The 21239-nt window shown below is 45.7% G+C and overlaps 1 protein-coding gene across 1 annotated transcript in view; it reads right to left on the bottom strand.

Moving 5' to 3' along the window:
• OXSR1 (oxidative stress responsive kinase 1) overlaps nucleotides 1-21239 on the bottom strand; it is an 88392-nt gene extending 67153 nt beyond the window's left edge. Inside the window, exons 1-2 of the mRNA XM_054636721.2 lie at nucleotides 20951-21239; nucleotides 1938-2050 (exon numbers count right to left, since the gene is read on the bottom strand). Coding sequence (XP_054492696.1) covers nucleotides 1938-2050; nucleotides 20951-21020 — 183 coding nt within the window. The 5' untranslated portion in view covers nucleotides 21021-21239. The remainder of the gene's footprint in view (nucleotides 1-1937; nucleotides 2051-20950) is intronic.

Raw genomic sequence — 21239 nt, 5'->3', positions numbered from 1 at the left:
CTACAAGACTGCAAAACCTGAGAATATTTATTTTAGGGTAGAAGCAGATAGGGAAACAAGATAAAAAGAAGTAAAGCACATAGAGCTGGGAAATCAGAAACCTCCATTCTTTTGGCTCTTGCACTGAGAAACAACACTGGTGATCCAAGAGACTGACAAATTCAGAACAAACCCAGGGAAAACACTTTTTCACACAACACAACTACCTCAGCAATCCCTGCTCCTGGAAGCTGCCACAGCTCAGAACCATCTTTGTGCCCCTCCACCCCTCCATGACTTTTAAATTCAAGAACACTCAGAGCTGCACACTTAAGCCAGAGAAGGACCCACACCAGATCCAGTCACAAAAGTGGAAGCTCTGGAGAGCTGACAACAGCAATACATTGCAGACCCACCCATAACAGGAAAAATCATTGTGAGGAATGGGTCAGCCAGAGACTTAAAATGTGCAATTAGAAGTACTTATCTAAAATTACACATCAAGTCTCTGCAGTGTCTCTTTCTGAAGCTAATGTTTTTAGTCAGAATTGGCAATTACTCAAAGAATCCCAGTCTCAATTACTACATCCTGACAATGCAGTCAGGAACACCACTGAGGCAGGGTAGTATGGGCAAGCCACACAAAAGGCTTGAAAAGGATACCAAGGGTTGGTGTAAGGACAAAAAGACCAACTGTGAGAAGAGATCTTGAACTCCTACACTAGCATGAGCCATAAGAGGATTTGAACACAGGCCCACACGCAACCCTCCTCAGGAGCACTGGCAGCCTGAATGGGGCCTTTCCTCTTAACCAGGGCAGATTTGCACATGCCCATAACAACAAAAATACCATTAGATACTAGATGGAAACTGGAACTGTGGTTCAGGTGATTTGCTGAAGATTGTACAAATGCAGAGGTAGCAGGATTCCCAAATTCTGTTTCTGTTCTACCTTTTAATTGTAAGCACCAAAACAAATGCCTGAGGTAAACTACAGCAGCTGTTGAGGGGGGTCAGAAAGACAAGGCAGGATTATAAAAATCCTAGAGAGGTGCTTCAGAAGAAAAGATGGTACCAGGCCTCATCTCCATAATGCCAGTATTTACTGTGGAAAATTTTGCCCCAGAGAGCTCTCTCATTCTAGTGGAGATACCTCAATGGTCACAGCAATGTCTGTGTCTGCCTTGTTTAAATTCAGGGACCTTCCAGATGTGAGGTGAATGAGAGAACCACTGCACTACAGAGGCACCAGCTCACACACAGAGAGAAGAAAACCAAACCCATCAACACAGGAGCCAGATGAGAAAAGGGAAATTTCAGTTACCACAGCTACTGCAAAATTCAGTTTTTCATTGAGACAACCTTGAGAAAGGAGACACAGAGCAGCAGAAAATTACAGCACTGCAGCTCCAAAGGACTCTGTCTCCTTTCCTGAACTCAGAATTATGGGGATTTCCATATGGCAGCCTGCAATATGTCAGTGATCCCTTTAGCTGGCATCAGTACCAGAAAGAGATTAGGAACAACAGCTAATTCATTCAGTTTTTCTCTTTACAGGTGAATGGGAAAAAATGTAAAGAACCGCAGGAAAGGAAAAGAAAGCAAAGCCATTTCCTTCAATTTTAAATGTTCTGAAAGTATGTTCTCTGGATCCCCCCCAAACTTCAGGGCTCTTGTGGGTACAGCAGAGCTTCACACTTGCACATTAACTCAGTTCAAAACAAAGGGATTAGACAAAGTGCTGAGCTCTAAACAAACAGTCTGAAGTTTTGCAACAGTTGATCTTTTTAACATTTTAAGTACCATGTCCCATAACCAGGACAACTGAGCTCCCTCTAATGAAGTCAGTCGAGTTCCCTCACCTCCACCTCACTTCAAGAAAGGTTTTAAGGCACTTGGCAAAGAGATCTCTCAGAAATGACTGAAACACAACCCCCCAGACAGTTCTGATTGCATACCAGGAGTTCATCCATGCTCGTCTGACACTTCTCAAGATTGATCCGTTTAATGGCCACCTTCTCCTTCTTCGGAGCGCAGAAAGCTGCCTGGACCACGGCAGTGGCTCCACTCCCTGCGGGGAAAACACAGAGTTACCAACACTTGATGGACTTCAGCAGGAAGGGAGGGAGGCCAGGCAACACAACTCTGAGTGCCAGCTAGCAAAGACAGCAGAGCCAGGTGAAAACCCAGGGAAAGCACTCCAGGCACTCCCCACTGTGCAGCTCCCTGGGCTGGCTCAGCCACCACATCCAAGTGCTGGGCAAACTGAAGGAAAACAAGTGGATCTTTATGATCCCTTGCAGGGATCATTACAGCTCTGCAGACCAAAAACCCTCCCCAGACTCCAGCTACAAAAGACTGATTCTACTCTTGTACTTTTAAAAGGTATGTCACTGAGGTCACACAGACTTCTAACCTGATGTGTTCACCCCAAGTGCCAAAACAAGCCACTCTTTGCTACCGACACTAATGAGATTTTTCAAGTATTTTTATGCACTAACTGCTGTTCTCATCTCTCCTCATTTTATGCAAAGACACGAGGTGGGTTTCATTCAAGTAGGTTCAGCTCCAGCTCTCACAGTGCCTCAGTTTCTGGGTTGAAAACCACAGCCCCAGAAAATTTAAATTCCAATAGGGAAAAAATACCACATTTTAACACACAGCCCTTCAAACTGCTACAAGTAGGGAGTTCTGGATTTAAAGTACCCAGCACCATCATATCCTTTGACGTGCAAGGGGCTTTGCAATAGTGAGATTTAAAATCTATTTGATGATAAGTTCCTTTTTGTTGGCTTCCAGAAGCTGTTGCAACATTCACCTCTTGTCAATAGGACACTTTGTTGTTTTACTTTCTACCATCTTCATGGTTCCCCACATTTACACACTTCACTGGAAAGGAGTAAATAAACAGTAATAAAATTGGGGTAGAAATGTGGAATATAGCTCAAATGTTCGTATTGCAAATACCTAAAAAATGTTAATAAAAATAAATAGCAATGAAAACAGCTATTCTGCATTTTGGTGTAATACACTTATTTTAGCAGATTTGCCAAATTTTAACACTATAAAAACTACTTCCAGATTCTGCAATTCAGGTAAAGTACTTTTTTTTTGCAAGGTTTGTGATTTTTTTTCTCGTACATTCACATAAACTGGGAGCAAAAACTTTCATTTTCAAACAAAGGCTGCTGAAGATCCCTACAATCACCATCAAAAGTCTTCTCACACCAAGTTCCAGGTGAGGGAAAAAGCTTGAAACTCAGCCCTTAAAGACAGAGGAAAACTGCTCCATTCAGAGTGACACTGAAATAAACTGAAAAGCCCTGAACTGTGGGACTCTGCTCCTCTAATCTTCAACCAGCACCTGCTACAGTGGGAGCTACAGGACTTTGACTTCACTTTATATGGCATGGCCAGTGCACCCTGGACATCAGCATCAGCTTGCCAGGACTGCCTGTACTCAGGAGTTTACATTTTAATGTCACAAGTGTGCAGAACACAGAATGCTAATTTTGCTAAAGCTTTATTATTTCCCAAAGCAAATGGGTTTTTAAGAAGTTCAGGACTGAGGCCATTTATTACTTGCACACACATTGTTTTTCAGAGACTATTCACAGCACAAGGCAAAACAAAGTTATTAGGAAAAGGACAGCAATAACAACAAGAATATTTACAAGGGGCTTTGAAAACAAAGTTTGAGTGCTGTAAGCAGGTTCTAGAGCAAATAACAGATGATGGAGAGGTCTATGCAGACATTTAACAGAAAGTGCTCAGAAAGAGCAAGGAGGGGAGGTTTTGACAGCAGAGTTTGGTTAGACTGCCAGGAGCAGGGCTGAAATACACAACATTAAGCACAGGACAAACACCCCAAAAACAAACCTCCATATGCACTCCCTGTAGTCACTGTGCCCAGCAGGTGCAGGAATGCAGCATGAAAGCAGCAGTGCCAGCATAAATTAATTCCCACTCGCTGGGAATCCTGGGTGGCCCTGACCTACTCCTCTTCACCCAGTAACCGCTTCTCTGCGTTTGTTTCTGCTGCTTCTTCGATGGGGGAAAAGGAAAACACAAGGGCTCAAGACAAAGAGAGCAACACACACAGAAGTGGTGACATAAGGCAGAAGTGAGTTTGCACTTCCTAGCATTGCTGGTCTCCCTACAGCAATATCCTTTGGGAAGTCAGAACAAAAAACAAACACTGTATCCGTTCTTTGGAAAGAGGTAGATCCCAGAAGAAATGTTGCTGCTGACACATTCAAAGTGCCAGTATTATGATATTTTTCTTTGGATGTCTTAGTGCATAGTAATAGAGGCTGAAAATACAAGCCAGATGCTGGAGGAATATATGACTCTGCACCTCAGGGTGTCTTGTCACACAGCCCTTTTCACTCCCCAGCTGGATTCTCAGTATATATTTATACCTCTAAAGCTACCTGTCCCCATAAGCACAGTGTTCAAAGACTCTTTCTGGATATCTCAGACACTCAATAGTGTCAGCATACTCCTGCTTCCCCCCACAGCATGACATCCCAGGATTTCTGTGCCAGTTAAACCTAGTCCGTGCAAGCACAACTGGCAGAGGTGCTTCTTGCAATCCAGATGCAACATCATTACTGTGAACAAAGTCCTTCACAAGATGAAGTGCAGGGATTTAAAGAAGTCACCACACAAAGAATAGCTTTGTGTTTTATTCTTTTAGGATGTTACTACCAGAAACAATAGATGCAGCCTAATTAAAAGCAGGACCACTCAAGCTACAGCTCCTTTCCAGTCCTCGAGTCCAGGGGATCAATGCTCACTAGGACTTCAGGGCAGAAACTGCTTTTCCCTAAGTGCTGGACAATGCCCCAGCCTACAGGGACCCGATCTGTTATGAGTGTATGGCATTATTTGAACAGTAATGAAATCCCAAACTAAATCCTTCTGGGCACATGGCAGGGAATCATCTGAACTCGAGACTCCTCCCATTTAATTCCCTGCTGCTCCTACTTTTCTGGCAGCTCTCTTTAGTTCGATCACCACCTGCTCTCCCCACTCCCCCCTCTCCCGCTAATTCGTCATTTCTTTCAGCTCCTCTGTAGCACTAATTATAGAGAAACAATGAAATCTCAAAAGCGTATCAAGCGGGGATTAAGCCAAGCTGCAGCACGATGTGCCACAAGCAAGCTGCTCTTTGGTGGCAGCAGCAGCTTCTGGGACCAAACAAAGACGGGTTTCCATGCTTCTTTGGAGAGTTCAGAAAACATGGCAACGTGGCCACTTCAGGCTTTGCAGCCACACGGTTTGTTTGTAAAATGCCAGGGTGGCAAGAGAAGGAGAGAAGCTGCAGCAAGGATGCTGAATACACTGCTAAGTGAAAACAAGCAGAGGAAGAGATGACACCAACAGAGAGAAAAAGAAAAGCTCATTGAGGAAGTTATGTAAAGTTTAGGAGCAGGTAACAAATATGCGGGCAATGGCGGGAAGAGAAGAGATTTCCTGGGCTGCTATGGACAGGAAAAACCCCAAGGGAAGTTTGTGCCAGGGTAGCACAACTTGGACAAACCAACTCTCCCAGCAGTCACAGATCTGCTGCAATCAGAGCCAACTGCAGTCCCGATGCCGTGGGCAGGACAGGGTTAATTAATGTTCCTGTGCTGGGCTCCCACTCACTCCCCACCTCAGGCACTCTGATCAAGGCCAGCGCTGAAGCTCTTCCCTCCGCCTCTCTCAGCCTCTTTCGGAGAAAATTTGCTCCCTGGTTAATCTCTCCCAACATAACGGCTTAGCAAAACAATGAAAACCGGGCACAGCCAAACGCTTGCTGCTTTATTCCTGAAAAGCAGGAGATCATTTTGTTGAAGGATGATGAGGAGGAAGGAGACCCCAAATGGGTATTAAGATCTGCTTAATACCCCCTGCTTTTGCCTCTGTAAGGCTCTCAGATATAGTTCCAACCCTTATGATAGCAGCTGCAAAATTCCTGCATAAGAGGGTCACGACCTACTTTAGAAAACACCGCCTTAAGAGGAAAACATACCCTTTCTAACCCCTGCTTCTTTCATGTTTCTACGATTAAATGGCTCTTTCTGAAATAAAACCAACCTCTGAAAGGACTAAAATAACCCAAATAAAAAAGTCCCCAAGCACTCTGTTACTGAAGCCTGATTTTCCAGGTTATCTCCTCTAGATCCCTGCATCCATGGTCCCTGTACCTTCAGCATCCACAGCTCCGGCCTGAACTCCTTCAGTTGAGACAAACTCCCCATGAAGGCCCAGCATCAGCTTTCAAAGGAGCCTGGATACCATCTCTTCTACACTTCCACAATTTACATGAAGCTTCCATTTTTGAAAACAAAGACAAACCAGCTGAGATCTCAGCTGAAGTTAATGGAAACCAATTATTTCAAGGCTAATTGGAGGAGTGGAAAGACAGGGGACTGACCAGAGGACACAGCACGTCCCTACACACTTTGTCTCCAATTTAACTGAATCTCTGCAGCCACATAAGGACATTTGAGCTCTCCCAGTAAGACTGGGATGAATTGCACCGATGCCTCTTCCCAGGCAAATGGAACTGAAGCCAGAGATCCTCTTGGCAGAGGGATGTGCGTAAGCAATGAACAGTCTTGCCAAACGGTCACAAGACGAGCATCAAATCCTGGCTCCGGGATAGGATTCTCCTACCACGTGCAACAGCACTTTGAAGTAGTTACATGGTAGGAGGACTCACAACACAGTGTTGCCCCAGCTTTAAATTTACTTCAGGCACTCTCAGAGATGTGAAAGTTTCCCTTCTTTGCAACTCAGTTGCTCACAAAGCTGTTACAATCAACAGGGGATGTGTTCCATAACAGTCTTGTAGCATCAGTCCTTATCCTACTGCAGTATCAAATCCCTTCTGTAGAGGAAATATACTTTCCCAGGGTCAAATGAACATTACAAACCTTTTAGGTTTGAAGGAACTTCTAGTCCATCCTCCTGCAGAAAGCAGGATCAAATCCCAGCTTAGACCAGATTCCTCAGCATTGTAATCAGTCTAGTTTGGATTTTCTTTAACAAGAGATATTTCTACAATCTCTTTGGCTGTTTCTGTGTTTGGCCACCCACATGGTAAACTTTTTTCCCCCTTGCTAACTGATCAGATCCCACAGTTTTTCTCCCAACCTTGGTCTTCCACCATGCACCTCTGTACAATTCAGCTTCATCTCCTCTAGAACTTCCCACTGGATAGCTGAGGACAGCAACAACTCTTCTAAGGCTGGGGAAATCCTGCTCTCCACCTGCCCCATAAGCCACATTGCCAAGTCTCCTTCAGCACGGGGCAATGCTCAGCTGAACACCTCCACACAACCCTGCCCAGAGCTCCACCCTCCCCTGCACACACACGACCTCTCTATTTTTAAGCGAGATCTGGAATCCATCCTCCACTATCTGGAGTGCGGTGCCAGAAAGCCGCTTGTGACGCAGGCTCTGTTTATAATTGTGCCCCCGGGTTTTTCTCTTATGAACAATGCACACAAAACACTTCCCTGCAAGGCTGCTCTGGACCAAGCAGTGACTTTCAGCTTCCAGGTACCCCAAAGCCCAGGAAACCTCTCATGCTTTACAAGCCAGGCTGGGTATTCGTGTCTCTGCAGGCTCACTCCATCTCTGGACGCTTCAACTCTTTGAGAGCCTCATGCCAAAGAGCTGTGGGAGCCCTGCTCTGATTACTCATTCCAAGGACAATACAGCAATAAAACAAGAAGCTACAAGATGGGGAACAGAACTTCTTATGCATTCTTACAGAGCACAAATACACATCTAATTAAACCAGAAATTAAATACTGGATTGCAAATTCAGACCGATTTTGCATTGTTTGGTCCATTTCCTATGAAGGCAAAGTGATGCCTCTATTTTATACCCCTCATGTGAGAAGAATCCTTTTGCAAAGAATTAACTGCTTCTAAAAACAACAAGCTAGCAAAAAAAAAAAAAAAAAAAAAAAGCCTACTCTCGAATTTCCAGCCAACACAGCAGGGGGTGGGAATACTCCTTTCCCCAAGCAGGACTTGGTAACAAGAGTCCATTGGATGTCAAAGTCTTTCTTGCTGGCACAAACCCCACGATTCAGGAAGAGTGAAGTAATGCAATGTTAATGGTCCTTGAATATGTTTTTCAAGCCATCTCCCCACTACATGCCACATTCTTACTACAAAATGGAAGATACCATCTACAATAACAGCTCCAAATAGCATTAATAAAACCAAAGGGAATTCATAACAGGACTCTGACATACTCCTAGTATTGCCACAGAGGGGGCAAAAAGTCTGCTTACCTGTGGGGAGGAAAATGCTTTCACAGCAAAGTATCATCTACTGAGCATGGGACTGCAGGAAGAGTGTTAACAATTCTAGGAGTGGAGTTAAAGCCCCTAATCAGCAGGAGGATCACTTGGGTGCTTCTAGCACTGCTCAGAGTGAGCTCAAACAGCAAGCTGGCTCTGGGTACTGCTGTTAGAGACACTGGGAACAGCAGCAAAACCAGAAAGGGAGAATTCAGCTGGGTTTGTTCTCTGGTTGGGAGGCCTGTGGTAAACTGAAGCAGCAGCAGAGCAATAACATTACAAAAGCGAAGCGTGAGCACAGCTCCCCTGCCACAGCAACATGGGAGTGCAGACATGCACCTACCCCCAGGAAGCTCCCAGAGCTGCACCAACACAGCCACCCTCACTCCCAGACACCTCTCCATGATTCATTCCCAATACAAATTTACTGAGAATAGTATTGCCTATTGAGAGAAGAACCAGGGCTTTACATTTCTTTACAAGCTGAAGGATGACATATCCACAGTACAATTGCCTAGTTTAAACCCTGGCAGAGGTACTAAGAGGCCAGGTTTAACTTGGTGCACCCTCTCTCAACTCGAGTCAGGCAGTGTTTGACCAACAGCAGAGATGGAGAGATACTGTGTAGAGAAGAGGGAGAGAAACACTTGCTAATACAGTGCAGGAAAGTAATAAATCAGAGAAGCATAGGCAAAGGCAGAAAGTGAAAGCAGATTTAACTGGAAAGTTGTGAGGGAGCCAAATTTAAAGCCAATATGGGGGATGGAGGAAAACCAGCCATCCCCACAGACCACATATCACAGCAAAAGTACACACTACATATGAGGACCTGCACTACATGCCTGCTACAGCCCTGCAGGCAGCTTAAGAGCTGAACTCTCACATTTACAAGGCACTGGCTACCCTCATATTTCTGATGCAAAGGCTTTAGGAACAACAGCTCAACCATGATTTAAATAAATCATTTTAAAACTTTGCATTTCCGTGTGGTCAATGTCAAAATGTCACCCTGCCCTTCAGCCCAGCCAACTCACATCAGTGCACGCAGCAGGTTCATGTGTGGTTCAGGCTCACCTTGAGCACAGCCCAGTGCAGGGAACACTCAGCTGGGCTCAAGCCAGAGGTGGCTGCAGGTACAGTGAGACACAGGGCATGTGCTGGACAACACCTGAGAAAGGCAAGGATGGGGAGCTAACAAGTCCAGGCAGAGAATTAAGACTTAAATACAAGTGACTTCCATTTCACACCAGCACATCTGATGACTACAGACCTTCTACTGAAGAGCTGGAAGAGGAATAGGAAAAAGCAGTTTTCACTCCTGAGTTCCTGTTTGTTTCATTTGCAGGTGTATAGCTTTGCAAACCTCTCTGTCATTTATTCCAGTACATCCAGAGCTCAAGTAGTTTGAGATTCTGTGCAAGTTGTGAGGCCAAAGATTTCAAATAGTACAATACAAGGGATTTCTGTTATTAAGACACCATTATGTCTTTCTCAAATATTGAGAGCCTTTGCTCAATTTATGTCAGCATCTGCAGTGTCCAACAGACAACTGATATTCCAGCATTAATCAAGCATGCTCAAAGAGTTTCAGAGAATAAGGAGAAGCATATTCTGAAAGTCTGCTGGCCAATTAGAAATACAGCCAAAACATTTGAACAGCACATAAACTTGCTGACAGTGAGTTATTCACCATCTTGACAAGGGCTCTCACAGTTGAGAATACCACTGAAAACCACACACCATGTCCAGAGCTCAGAGGTTTCTGCCCATGTAAGACAATGTATTTCTCAAGACTCCTAGTGCTCCATGTACAGTGGAGAAGGATGATAAGCCAGCAAAGATCACACAGCGCTGCCAGCACTTGTTAAAACATGCTTCCCCTCCAGTGGTCCATCAATACAGAAACACTCAATGCTGCAGACCTGTTGCCCAAGTCTTTAATTCACGTCTCAGACTCAGAGGAAGGAATATAAACCCAAATCCAATCACTTGTAAGAAGTCCAGTATTATTTTCAGAGCCATCAGCAACTGATGGGCAATACCCCAAGCTAGGTACATCTCCCCATGGCCCCACTGAACTCTAAACTATAAATAAATAAATGGCATTCATTTCTAAGCTGGAGAGAGGTTAGGTACTGTAATCTAAATGACTCAATGCCAAGGTTTCTGCAGAAAGGAAGGGGAGTCTTATGGAAATCTTCACCCCACCCCACACTGCATTGTTCTCTCACAAATCTTTCAGTATCTCTTAGGCCCTGAACACAGAAAAATGTCGTCTGTTTCCCACCTTCGGCAAACATTCCGGTTAAGAATCCTCACAGACTAAGCAGGGAAGTGACAGGTTTGGAGAGAAAATGGTCAGCCTGTCAATACAAAACAGGCCAGGACTGGAACACAGGGAGAGGAATAGTGTTGGCCATGCAAAGCATGTCAGCAAGATACGTGACAAAGTTGTCACCGGGTCACTTTGCTGTTTGAGCTCATCTGCAGGCACCAGCCCGCGCACACGCAGCCAAGGCGAGCCTTCCACTGCCTCCCTGTGAGAGAGCTGCAGCCCCCCAGCACCAGACTGCAACCAGAGCAGGACCAGCAAGGACAACAAAGAGCAGGGCAAAAGCCACTGGCCACAGAAGGCATCAGCAGAGAGGATTGCCAGGGAGGAGCTTCAGCCCATCTGACATTGCTCCAAAATTTCCACTGCAAACACCAGAGCACGGGAGAGAGGGTGGCAGAGGGTGCTGCTCTTGGCTCTGTGCCTGACCCCCACAGCCCTCAGGATATCCCAGATAAGTCCAGACTAGCAGCCATTCCCATCATGCCTTTGATAAAACAGCCTCCAGCTGTCCAAGGTACCCAGGTGATTTGGGGAACACCTCAGAGCCCATTCTCCCCCTGGCAGTAAGTACAGTAAGCTCCAAGGGCCAGTTACACAAGTCCTGCGTGACCTGCCACATTTACTTAAGATGCTATTAGCATGCCTAAATTAGATTTTTAGTTTGAAACCAATTATATTTATTTGATTTTGTGCCAACATCTCTGGCTAATTTAAAGGGCACTGCAGCTATGCAGTGCTAATTCTACACGATGGAAAGCAGGCTCAAACATCTCATTTCCAAACACAGCAACTTTAGTGGAGAAAGTTCATCCTTCCCTTTTAATCACTGTCAGTTGCCTTTATGGTATATGCAGCAATGTAAATATCATGCTGGCTGTCATCAGGTATTACCAAGGCTCAAAACACAGCACTGGTACAGTAGCCAAGCCAGTGTTCTCCTTTCTTCCCTCCCAATTTTTATCTCTGAACTCTGTCTCAAATGTAATTGTCAGCTGTAGAGGATATTTTATTTGGCCACGTTTCCACTTAACAGAACAATCTGCCTGCTTACAGTGCAGATGTTTGATAGTACCGTGGTTATTTTAGGTAAATAAGCTTTTAAGTATCAGATATACCCTCTCTCAAAGGCTACTATCCTTTCTTTTCAGCAAATATCTTGATCTAGTAAAGATTTTCTGCATCTCTTAGTCCGTTCAGCACAAAAGATTAGCCCACTAGTTAAAAATTACATTCTTTAACCAAGAGTAATGAGAACTATCCTGAGCCTTAGGGTCTGGACAAATAACTGAGCTGAGCTTGCCAGTTCATCAGGCCTCTCAGCTGTTCAAATAAGATATGCATTGGTGAGTTGTTCAACAGGAAACCTGTTCATGCTCAAGATGCTTTTTCCAGTGAAGTATAGTTTGCTGCAAGTCAATACCAAGGTATTTATTAGCTGTTAATACCAAGCTATTTATTAGACAGCAATTGGCATCCTCAATGATTATTTTTACTTTAATGAAAGATGGAACTTATGGCTTCACCTTTCAACTTGCTTGCTGCTCCTGAGGTAACCTTACTGTCCTCTGGAACTCCTTGAAAGGAGGCTGCAGCAAGGTGGGAGTCAGTCTCTTCTCCCAGGTAACAAGTGAGAGCGTGAGAGGAAATGGCCTCAAGCTGCACCACGGGAGGGTTATATCAGATATTAGGAAAAGCACCTTCATTGAAAGGGCAGTCAGGCATTGGAACAGGCTGCCCAGGAAAGTGGTGGAATCACCATGCCTGGGAGTGTTCAAAAAACGCTGGATGTGGTACCTGGGGACAGGGTTTAGTGGTGACCACAATGGTGCAGGGTAATTGACTGGACTTGATGATGGAAAAAGTTTTTTCCAATCTGAACGATCCCATGACTCTACGATTTTATGACAACTTCACATGGTGAGAAATAGAAAGGGTCACAAAGTGGCCTAGGAACTAAAGACATAACACATCAAGTTTCCAAAGAACTCCATTTCCACTGGTAAATCTTGAGGAATCACAAACTGGAGACTTTTGTATCAACACCTTTAATGTTTGGAGACAGCACAAATACCAAGGTTCGGCTTTCCTGCACCTTCAGAGGGAACTGTCCTTGCAGACACAGCCTGAACATAAAGCAAGTAGGGTAAGAAAACCACCAAGCCTCAGCCACGTGCTGTGAAAGACAAGGCATTGTTACTTCCCACTGTCGTGGGGAATCCATTAAGCAGCTGTTTCACCCAGCAGTGACAGGGTCACAGGGAGGTTTGAGTGTTTAATAGGACGTGTGTCAGTAATTCCCCCATGTGCCATTTCCAGCACAAGCATTCATTAATTCCGTATAGGGATTATACAGTTTGGCATCAGCCAGAGCAGGGGACTGAACTCCACCACCCTGGGAGTCCTCACTAGCTGTGTCTCAGCCAAGTGACAGGAGCTTTCTGCTTTTGCTCTAAAAATTGACATCATTAAATGCATCTCCGTGGATTTTGCAGGAAAGGTGTTTACTCCACAACAAGAACATGGTCTTGAATTGATGAATTTTCAAGACATCCAGATAACCTAGTACTGTGTTGCCTGCCTGAAGCTGGAGACAGCCTGAAATTCCCAGCTGCAGTTTCAGTGCCCCACTTACCTCAACAGGTATCAGCTCAGAGCACAGCCGAGCCCAGAATTTTGCTAAGAAAAATATTCTGTAAGTGCTCTCATCCCCCAGCCATTATTGTGCTCTCTCACTTTTCAAACACCATCATTTTCCAATAGCCTCTGCACTGTTTTCAAGGCTTCCTTTTCAGAAAAGCTGGAATGAACCCCAGAACTTAAGGAAATGGACTTAAAATCCCCTGAAGAGTGAAAATGAACAAGAGCCTAGCTCAGAGAGAATCAAAATTGAAAATGCACAACCTGTCCAACAGTAATTATGGAGCTTTCATCCAATATTTAGTAAACCATTAGTTTTACAAAACATATGTTGAACTGCCCCAAGATGCAATAATCTCACACCCTGCCACAAGTACCTCAACACAATTCCACATTCACACAGAGTTTTTTTAGACATTTTCCTACCTGACAACACCCTCCCCTGTAATGAACTGTAAAATTTGTCAATTAGCTCTGCTCTAAGGCAAAAGCCAGCTTCAATTCTTCCACACAACAAGCCAGCAGAGGATTCCACTGGACAAGCCACGTGCTCACTCAGATCTCACCAGAAGTGAGGTGGGTACTCAAGGTCAAATTTTCACTCTGCAGTTTTAACTTAATTCAACTCTGTGGATGGATGAAGTGGAAACAGCATCCTCCCACACAGGTTTATTAATAGCAAGGTGCTAGCAATAAGAGTAAAGTTTGTCCTTAAATTACCATTCATGACTATAAAACAGTAAAACTCTGGCAAAACCCAAGGAGAGTTTACTACAGTAAGAGATGATCACTGAAGGATTTCAATTCACACTATTCTTTAACAGCTGCTTGTACCTTTTCTTTCCAGAATGAATTTACATAGGCTCATTTCCTGCCCAAAGGAAATATCCACTGGGAGAATGCTATAAAGTCAGCCTAGCATGGAACAGTGAAATGAAAGAAAACACTAATTTTGTTTCTCTCCCTCGCCCCAAACTCTCAAGACAAGGCAGTTGGAGCAGAAAATTGAAATCTGGCAAAAAATTAAAACCTCATTCAGAAAAACTTTTTTGTATTCCCTCACAAATGCATTTTAATTTGACTGAGTTATCAGACTTTGAAGGTGTCGTTTCACAAGCATGCAGCACAAGCTGTATAAAACTGTAAGGGATGGGAGGTGAAAGGAAGATTTGCCTAATATGGTAATTTGGTGAGAAAGTGAATCAGTGCTCTGAATTTATTCTGCACTTCATTCACAGATGGGATCTTGAAGCCTTTAGGAGTGGAAGAGAATCATCCCCTGCAGACTTAGCAGTGTGTAGAACCAAAGTGGTCTCAGAAATCCTGGAAAGGCACATTAGACTCCAGTTTGATGGAGGTTGATACATAACCAAATACTTTTTCCAGGATGGAATTTCTCTTCATTACAAGAAAAATCACATTAAACAAGAATTCTGTGTGCAGTGGTGCACACCAGGAAATAATAGTCTTTAAGAACCTCAGGGAGTGGTGAAAGGACTTGGAAAAAAAACTTTGCTGGTTGTTGCAGCTGTTGAGCAGTTGTGAAAAGAAGTACTGGATTTTTCATTTGTGCATTTGTATCACCACAAATCTCTACCTGCTTTTACAGTGTGACAGGACCACCTAATATAGTTAAAACCAAGAAATATGCAGGCTGTGCTGATTAACATGAAAACCCCACTCATGAGCAGTGTTTCAAGGCAAACAACATGCTCAGACAAGTTAAGGCATCAAACTTAGGGCTGACAGAACCCCACACTAAGGGCAGTCCCTTCATTTATGTCACGCACACGAGGGACACAAGAAATTCTCACTCGGTGCCACTCAGGCACCTGTATCCCTGCTGCCACTCAGCTGCAGTTACACCACTTGCTGAAGTGATCTTGCCTTACTCAAGCCAGACAAGTTGGATTTTGCTCACAGTCTGGCTCCCTTCATTAGTATGTGCATTGTTTCCTACCAGAGGTAGCCCATCTCTTCTCACACACCAGGAGCCATGAGCTCAGTTAAGAGCCTGGCCTGCCTGTCAGCCAGGGACCTAGCCCTGTCTCCAAGGCTTTCCCATGGGCCTGCCAGGAAGAGGGACCGAGTTCCACGTGGTTTTTACAAACGTCAGGCTCAACTCCCTTAGGTGAAGTCACAGGAAACTGCAGCAACTTGGAGAGCCAAGTCCTTCATATCTGCATCTCAGTTGTTTGATTCTAAAGGGAAGGCAGGATAATAGGCTGAACTTGTCTGGAAAGCCCCAGCATCCTGATATTTCAAAGATTTTGCAATGCCAAATTCCACTGCTCCAACAGCTATTCTTTTACACCCACAAAGCCCTCAAGTCTGTCTCTCCCTATTAAGAAAGTTTAATAACACCAAATTTACAAGCACTCCATTAGCATGTCCACAGCTAAATTTATGGCTGCAGAGATTTATGATGGATATTGTCCATTTTTGGGGAAATCTTCCAAGAAAATCTGACCAAGACACAGTTTGTTGCAACGCACTAATACAATTAGCAATAAGTGTTATTGCCATCATTTTAAAGAGCTCCATCTTTTATTAAAAGATTACATCTCCAGACTCTGCCTTAGTGGGCATGCTGCTCACACTCAGAAAGAAAAGAGATGCTGCCAAGTTTAAATAGACAAACGTTCTGGGCAAGAGTTGATTCTCTTCAAGATTTCATCAGCTGCAGAAGCAAGAAGCCTCCTAGGCATGCATTTGTCAGGCAGCATGTCCACCCCTCCCTCAGGTGTGCTCAGGAGCACAGCACAGCCACACTCCCCAGCACCAGCCAAGAAATTTGCATTAAACTGGAGCTATTTGGATGGATTCTTGAGAAATGGAAGTGTTAAACATTAATGGGTCCAGGTACCTAACAGTACTGGAAGCAACTGCTACATAGAAACCAAGCCCAGGAAAGTGTGAACTCTTCCACGTGAAACACCCTGCGTGTTGTTTTCTTCCTTAATACCCCCCAGAATAGCTGAAAGCAGCAGGATCAGTCTCTGCTCTCCCCTCCAAGCAGGCAAGGCTAACAACCACATATTCTTCCCAGCCAGCCTCCTTCATCACTGCTTGGCTTTGTAAGCCCTCATTTTGCTGCCTTGTGCATTTTATCCTCCTTTCTATCAGGACACAGACAACAGGGGCACTAAAAAAAGGCACGTGCACAACCAAACACCTTTTGCTTCCACTTCCCCAGAGGTGAAAAGTGACTTAGCTCAGCTCTAATTGCAGCAGGGCAATGGTACCAAAGGTCTTAAAGAGATGAGATGTGTCAAGTATCCAGAGGAAAGGTAGCCTGGATGCAGGAGTAGCTTGGCTATTCTGTTGCACTCAGGATCACACAAGATATATTTGTCTACATCCAAGCACCAGGAAAACTGGTACTGAGCATCTCCCACTTCAATTCCCAAGCAGACCAAGTACTATGAATGACCACTCATTTTTTAACTTATCTACAATTGTCCAAAGTTAGTTGTTTTATATTATGTTAAATGTTACATTAAATTAAGGCTTTTCCACCAACTTCATGTGGAAAAAATGAGCACACAAAGAAAGGCTGGTTAATTCATTTGAAGACTGAGTACTGGGAATACAGTATAGGAATCAATTTTGCTCAGCAAAGCTGGGGGGGAGGAGTGGGAATCCATGAGGAAATGCTAAAACAAAACATATGGCACCAAGACTGAATCCTAAACACTCCATTTAGAGCTCAGGCAGTTCTATTTTGTACAGTGTAACATTTTTCTTGAATGGGTTTTAAATATCAGGCGTGTGAAACTGGCTGCAGCCAGCACAGGCACCACAGCTAGCAATGAACACCACACTCCAAAAAAAAAAAAAAACCAAAAAAACCCAAGCCCTGAAGTTATCATTGGACAAGAGCCTCCCATTCCAGCCTGATTTTTACATCCAAAGACCCTGACTGCTCCTGGCCAGCACCTCCAGGCTGCTCTTTTTCAACAGCTGTGATTTCTCTGCTCAAGACTCCTACACAAGCACCAGACAGAGGAGCATGGACATCTTGATAAAATTTGGGAGAGCAGACACCTTAATTCTAAGAAGTTCCTCTCTACCCACAAAAAAAAGTTCTCCCACATAGGGCTGGGATAAACACAGATAGAAATCTAATTGTCAGCCCCAAAAGATCAACATTATCACATGCAAAACCCAACTCCAAAGCTACTTGAACCACAGTCATTAAAAAAACTAATCATTCCTAAAATGGTGACTTCAATTTTCAATTTAGCCTTGATTTCTGATGGGATAAGAAACTCCCACCACATCTGTTCCTGCAGCCTGCACTGTCCTCATCGCTGCAAAGGAATCTGTCAGGGGAGAGAGGGCACAGGAGCAGAGCCTGGGAGCACTCCCACCACTAATTTATCTCCTGTTTCTGGCATGGGCTGTTCGCAGCAGAGGGGATGCTCCTAAATCAAACAGCCACAGTCAGCACGGCTCTAATCTTTCCAAAAAAGTAGCAAAACGAGAATGACCCAGTTCCAACCAACTTCACTCCTGCTACCAGCATTTCCAAGAGGAATTGTGAGATCCAGGGGAACCTGAATGTGTGAGTATCTGATCAGCACAAGCAGCATGAGGTCGAATTTTTTTCAGGCTTCAAAAAGAAGACTGCAGTAATTTATATGCAATCCACGCTCAGAAGACCAACCACCTTCACAAGCACGGCACAGACTAGATTCTGCTTTTTAGATAAAAACTGCAGCATCTCCAGAGGCCCTGTTCACCTGCAGAACTCTCGCTACTCTGGGGGTACATTTCACTGAAATGCTTTTTAAATTACTTCCTCTACCCCACCTGCATTTTATCCTTTTGTAAAATGAAATCAGATTCTCCTCTGATCAAAGTTCCTTGATTCAGTATATAGCAGAAGTTATTTAAGCCTAAGGAGGCTACTCAGCAGTTATTAACACTAACCAAGCATAATCAACAAGGATATTAATCCACACCTTTATAATGGCATGAGTCATCCCCAGTGCTGAGTAATCCTTTTTTATTTATATATAGTATTAGCCAGAATCAGGGGAGCAGTTTTCCAGTACAGGTTCTCTTTGCAGGTAGGAAACTTGCTTTTTCTATTCCTGCACTTGGGTGCTATGGAACCATCCACATCCAATAAAAGCCACATATGGCTATTTTCAGGCAAAAATAGTACAAATTAAAGAACTGGACTGCAAATGGATTTCCATTATTCCATGTGAAAAAACAGCTGAGCTGGTAATCTCAAAGTTTACTCTAAATTTTAAGACTAATGTTGGTTTTTTTTCATCAGGAAACGAGTTAAATCCTTTAAAAGCACCGCTACAAGGTTCATCTCTTTCCACATCAGAACGTCTCTTTGTTCAGTGCTGAAGAACCTTTACAGCTCTTCAGTTATAAAGAGAGCTCAAAAAAAAAAAAAAAAAAACCCAACCAAAAAACCCTTGAGGTTTACAGGAGACATGAAGCAGGAGGCAAGGCAGTCCAGCTCAGTTAACACAGTGACATTCTGTCCCACAAATCATATACGTGCTAGGAAACTTGCGTCACATCTCCATCCAGGCCGCTGGCAGACACAGCAGTGTTTGAAAGGAGCAAAGGGGGGGCAGGGGACAGGAAAGTTAAAAAGAGAAACCATATGTTTGCAATATACACATCTCAGTGTACGCTCCATCACATGCCAAAATGCCAACACAACCTTTCAGTCAGCAGGCGACATCCAGAAACTCAGCCTGCAGAGGGACAGGGAAGATACAGAAGAAATTCAACACTTTTTTCCAGATTTCTCCCCGAGTTCTGTCAGTTAACAGGAGACAACACATCTCTCTGTGTCTCCCAGTACCCTGAGGCTGTGGGATGTGCATCTCCAGCAGCAAGTTCTCCCAAGAGCAGAAGTGTATTTACATTCCCTTTTGTTCCATCCCACCCGCTCCCCAGCTACAAAGAGGCATTTGCTCCTACCCTTGATTAGTCAGGTCCAAATCCTTGCTTTTTGCCACCACAAAACACCCCTTCACACAGGCTCTCAAAAGAAAAGGAAGTATTTCCTATGAGAAATTCAGTTCTCTTTCCCCAGGAAACTGGTGGCATGTTCTCCCCCTTCCTCCCCACACCTGTATCTCCTGCTCCTCAGGGAGGCTGAACATCCTCCTCCCCAGGGCACGTTTTCCAGAGGAGATTTAAAGGGTTGGTCTGTAGGATTACATCTTCCCTTGGTCTCCTTCCTAAAGCACTGCTGCTGCCTCTGAGCAAAGGGAGAGGACAAAGCCTGATCCCACAGAGTAAAAGGGATTTCCAGAAGGATTTCCCCCACTCCACAGCTTTAGTTCTTTCCTACTTTTAAACAATGCTAAGAATTTAATCTCTTAAAACAGCATTTTCACAAACTCTCCAACCCTCAACAGAAAACAAGCCTCCCCACGAGGCAGAGATGGAAAGCCTGGGCATGACAGTGCTACGTCATCCAGAAACTTCAAATTAAAGCACTCCACAAAGATTACTCAAAGAATTAACCTCGTTCCTAAAATCCTTTGGCCGGGAGCCTGCCCTGCCACTCTCCTGCTTCATTCCGAGTCTCCGGAGGGCGAGACGGGAGGCACCGACCTTAGAGTCACCTGTGGCACCACCTCTTATGTGTCACACACTCGCCCTAGAGCAATATATCCCTCAAACACACCCCAACAAAATGGTCGAGACAGCCAATAAATCAGTACAGCGGGAGGCCTTTGGTAACTGGGCAGCTTAACGCCAAGAGAGAGTGAAGAAGGAAAAAAAAAATCATTTAATGGAGAGAGCAAGGACTGGGGCCTCGAGCTGAGGACAATGAATGAAAACGCACGGCAGCGGCGAAATCCCAGGGTAAAAGGCTCGCTGGGCGGCTCTACCAAACCCTCCGTGCAGGGACCAAAGCAGCGCGGGGCTCCGAAACTGCAGAGAGGTGCGATGGCCCCAAAATGAACCGGGGTGCCCTAGGAGGAGACAGTCCACGCCAGCCCCGGAGTTCACTCCCGCTGAGCGAACCTCACCCCCAGCACATCCCAGACCGCACCGTGGTGGGAAGCAAAGCCGCCCAAAGCGGATCCTGTCCGAGGATCCGAGGGGACCCAGATCCTGCCCAGAGGAGCGGGCAGAGGCCAGGGAGGAGCCCCCTGCCAGGGGAGCGTCCCCGCCACCACCACAATCCCCGTCTGGGATGGGGCAGACCCACATCCCCTTCTGTGGGCCGCACACACGGACGAGGAGGGGCAGCAGCCTCAGCAGAGGGGTCCCACAGACCCTCACGCCCCTCAGAGTCCCCCGCAAGGCGGGGGGACAGAGCCTCTCACATCCTCCCTACATACGTGGCTGGAGGGGGGGCGGTCACACCGTCCCAGTCCGTGACGGGGTCTGTGCGACGGGACCCCTCCAGCTGAGGGGCACCCCAGACCCTCACACCCCTCAGACAGGGGGGACAGACGCCCCCCCCAGCTGAGGGGCCCGCCAGACCTTCACACAGCTCAGTGTGGGGGGACGGACTCTCTCACAGCCTCACATGGCTGAGGGAGGGGGAAGCCACACAGTCCCACTCCTTTGCGCGGTGTGTGACAGGATCCCCCTCAGCTGAAGGGGATCGGACCCCCCCTTCCCTCAGCGGACTCGCACCCCCACATCCGAGGGGCACCCTGCACCCCCACAAACCCCAGTGACCGCTCACCGATGACCTCCTGCAGCTCGTAGTCATCCTTGTTGATGGACCAGGGCAGCGCGCTGGGCTCCTCGGCCATGGCCGCGCCGCGCCCGCCGCCCTCCGCGCCGCGAGGGGGAGCGTCCCCGAGGGGCGAGGGAGCGGAGAGGAGGCGCTGCGGTGTCCCGGCTGTCCCCGAAGCACGGCCGAGTCCGAGCCCCCTCCTCCTCCGCCTCCTCCTCTCCCGCCGCTACCGCCGGCCCAACTCCGGCCACCGCCACCTCCTGCACCTGCCCATGCCCGGAGCGCTAACGTCACC

This window comes from Agelaius phoeniceus, chromosome 1 (assembly GCF_051311805.1).
Source record: "Agelaius phoeniceus isolate bAgePho1 chromosome 1, bAgePho1.hap1, whole genome shotgun sequence".
In the NCBI taxonomy this organism is placed as follows: Eukaryota; Metazoa; Chordata; class Aves; order Passeriformes; family Icteridae; genus Agelaius; species Agelaius phoeniceus.
This window is presented reverse-complemented; position numbering and strand designations above follow the sequence as displayed.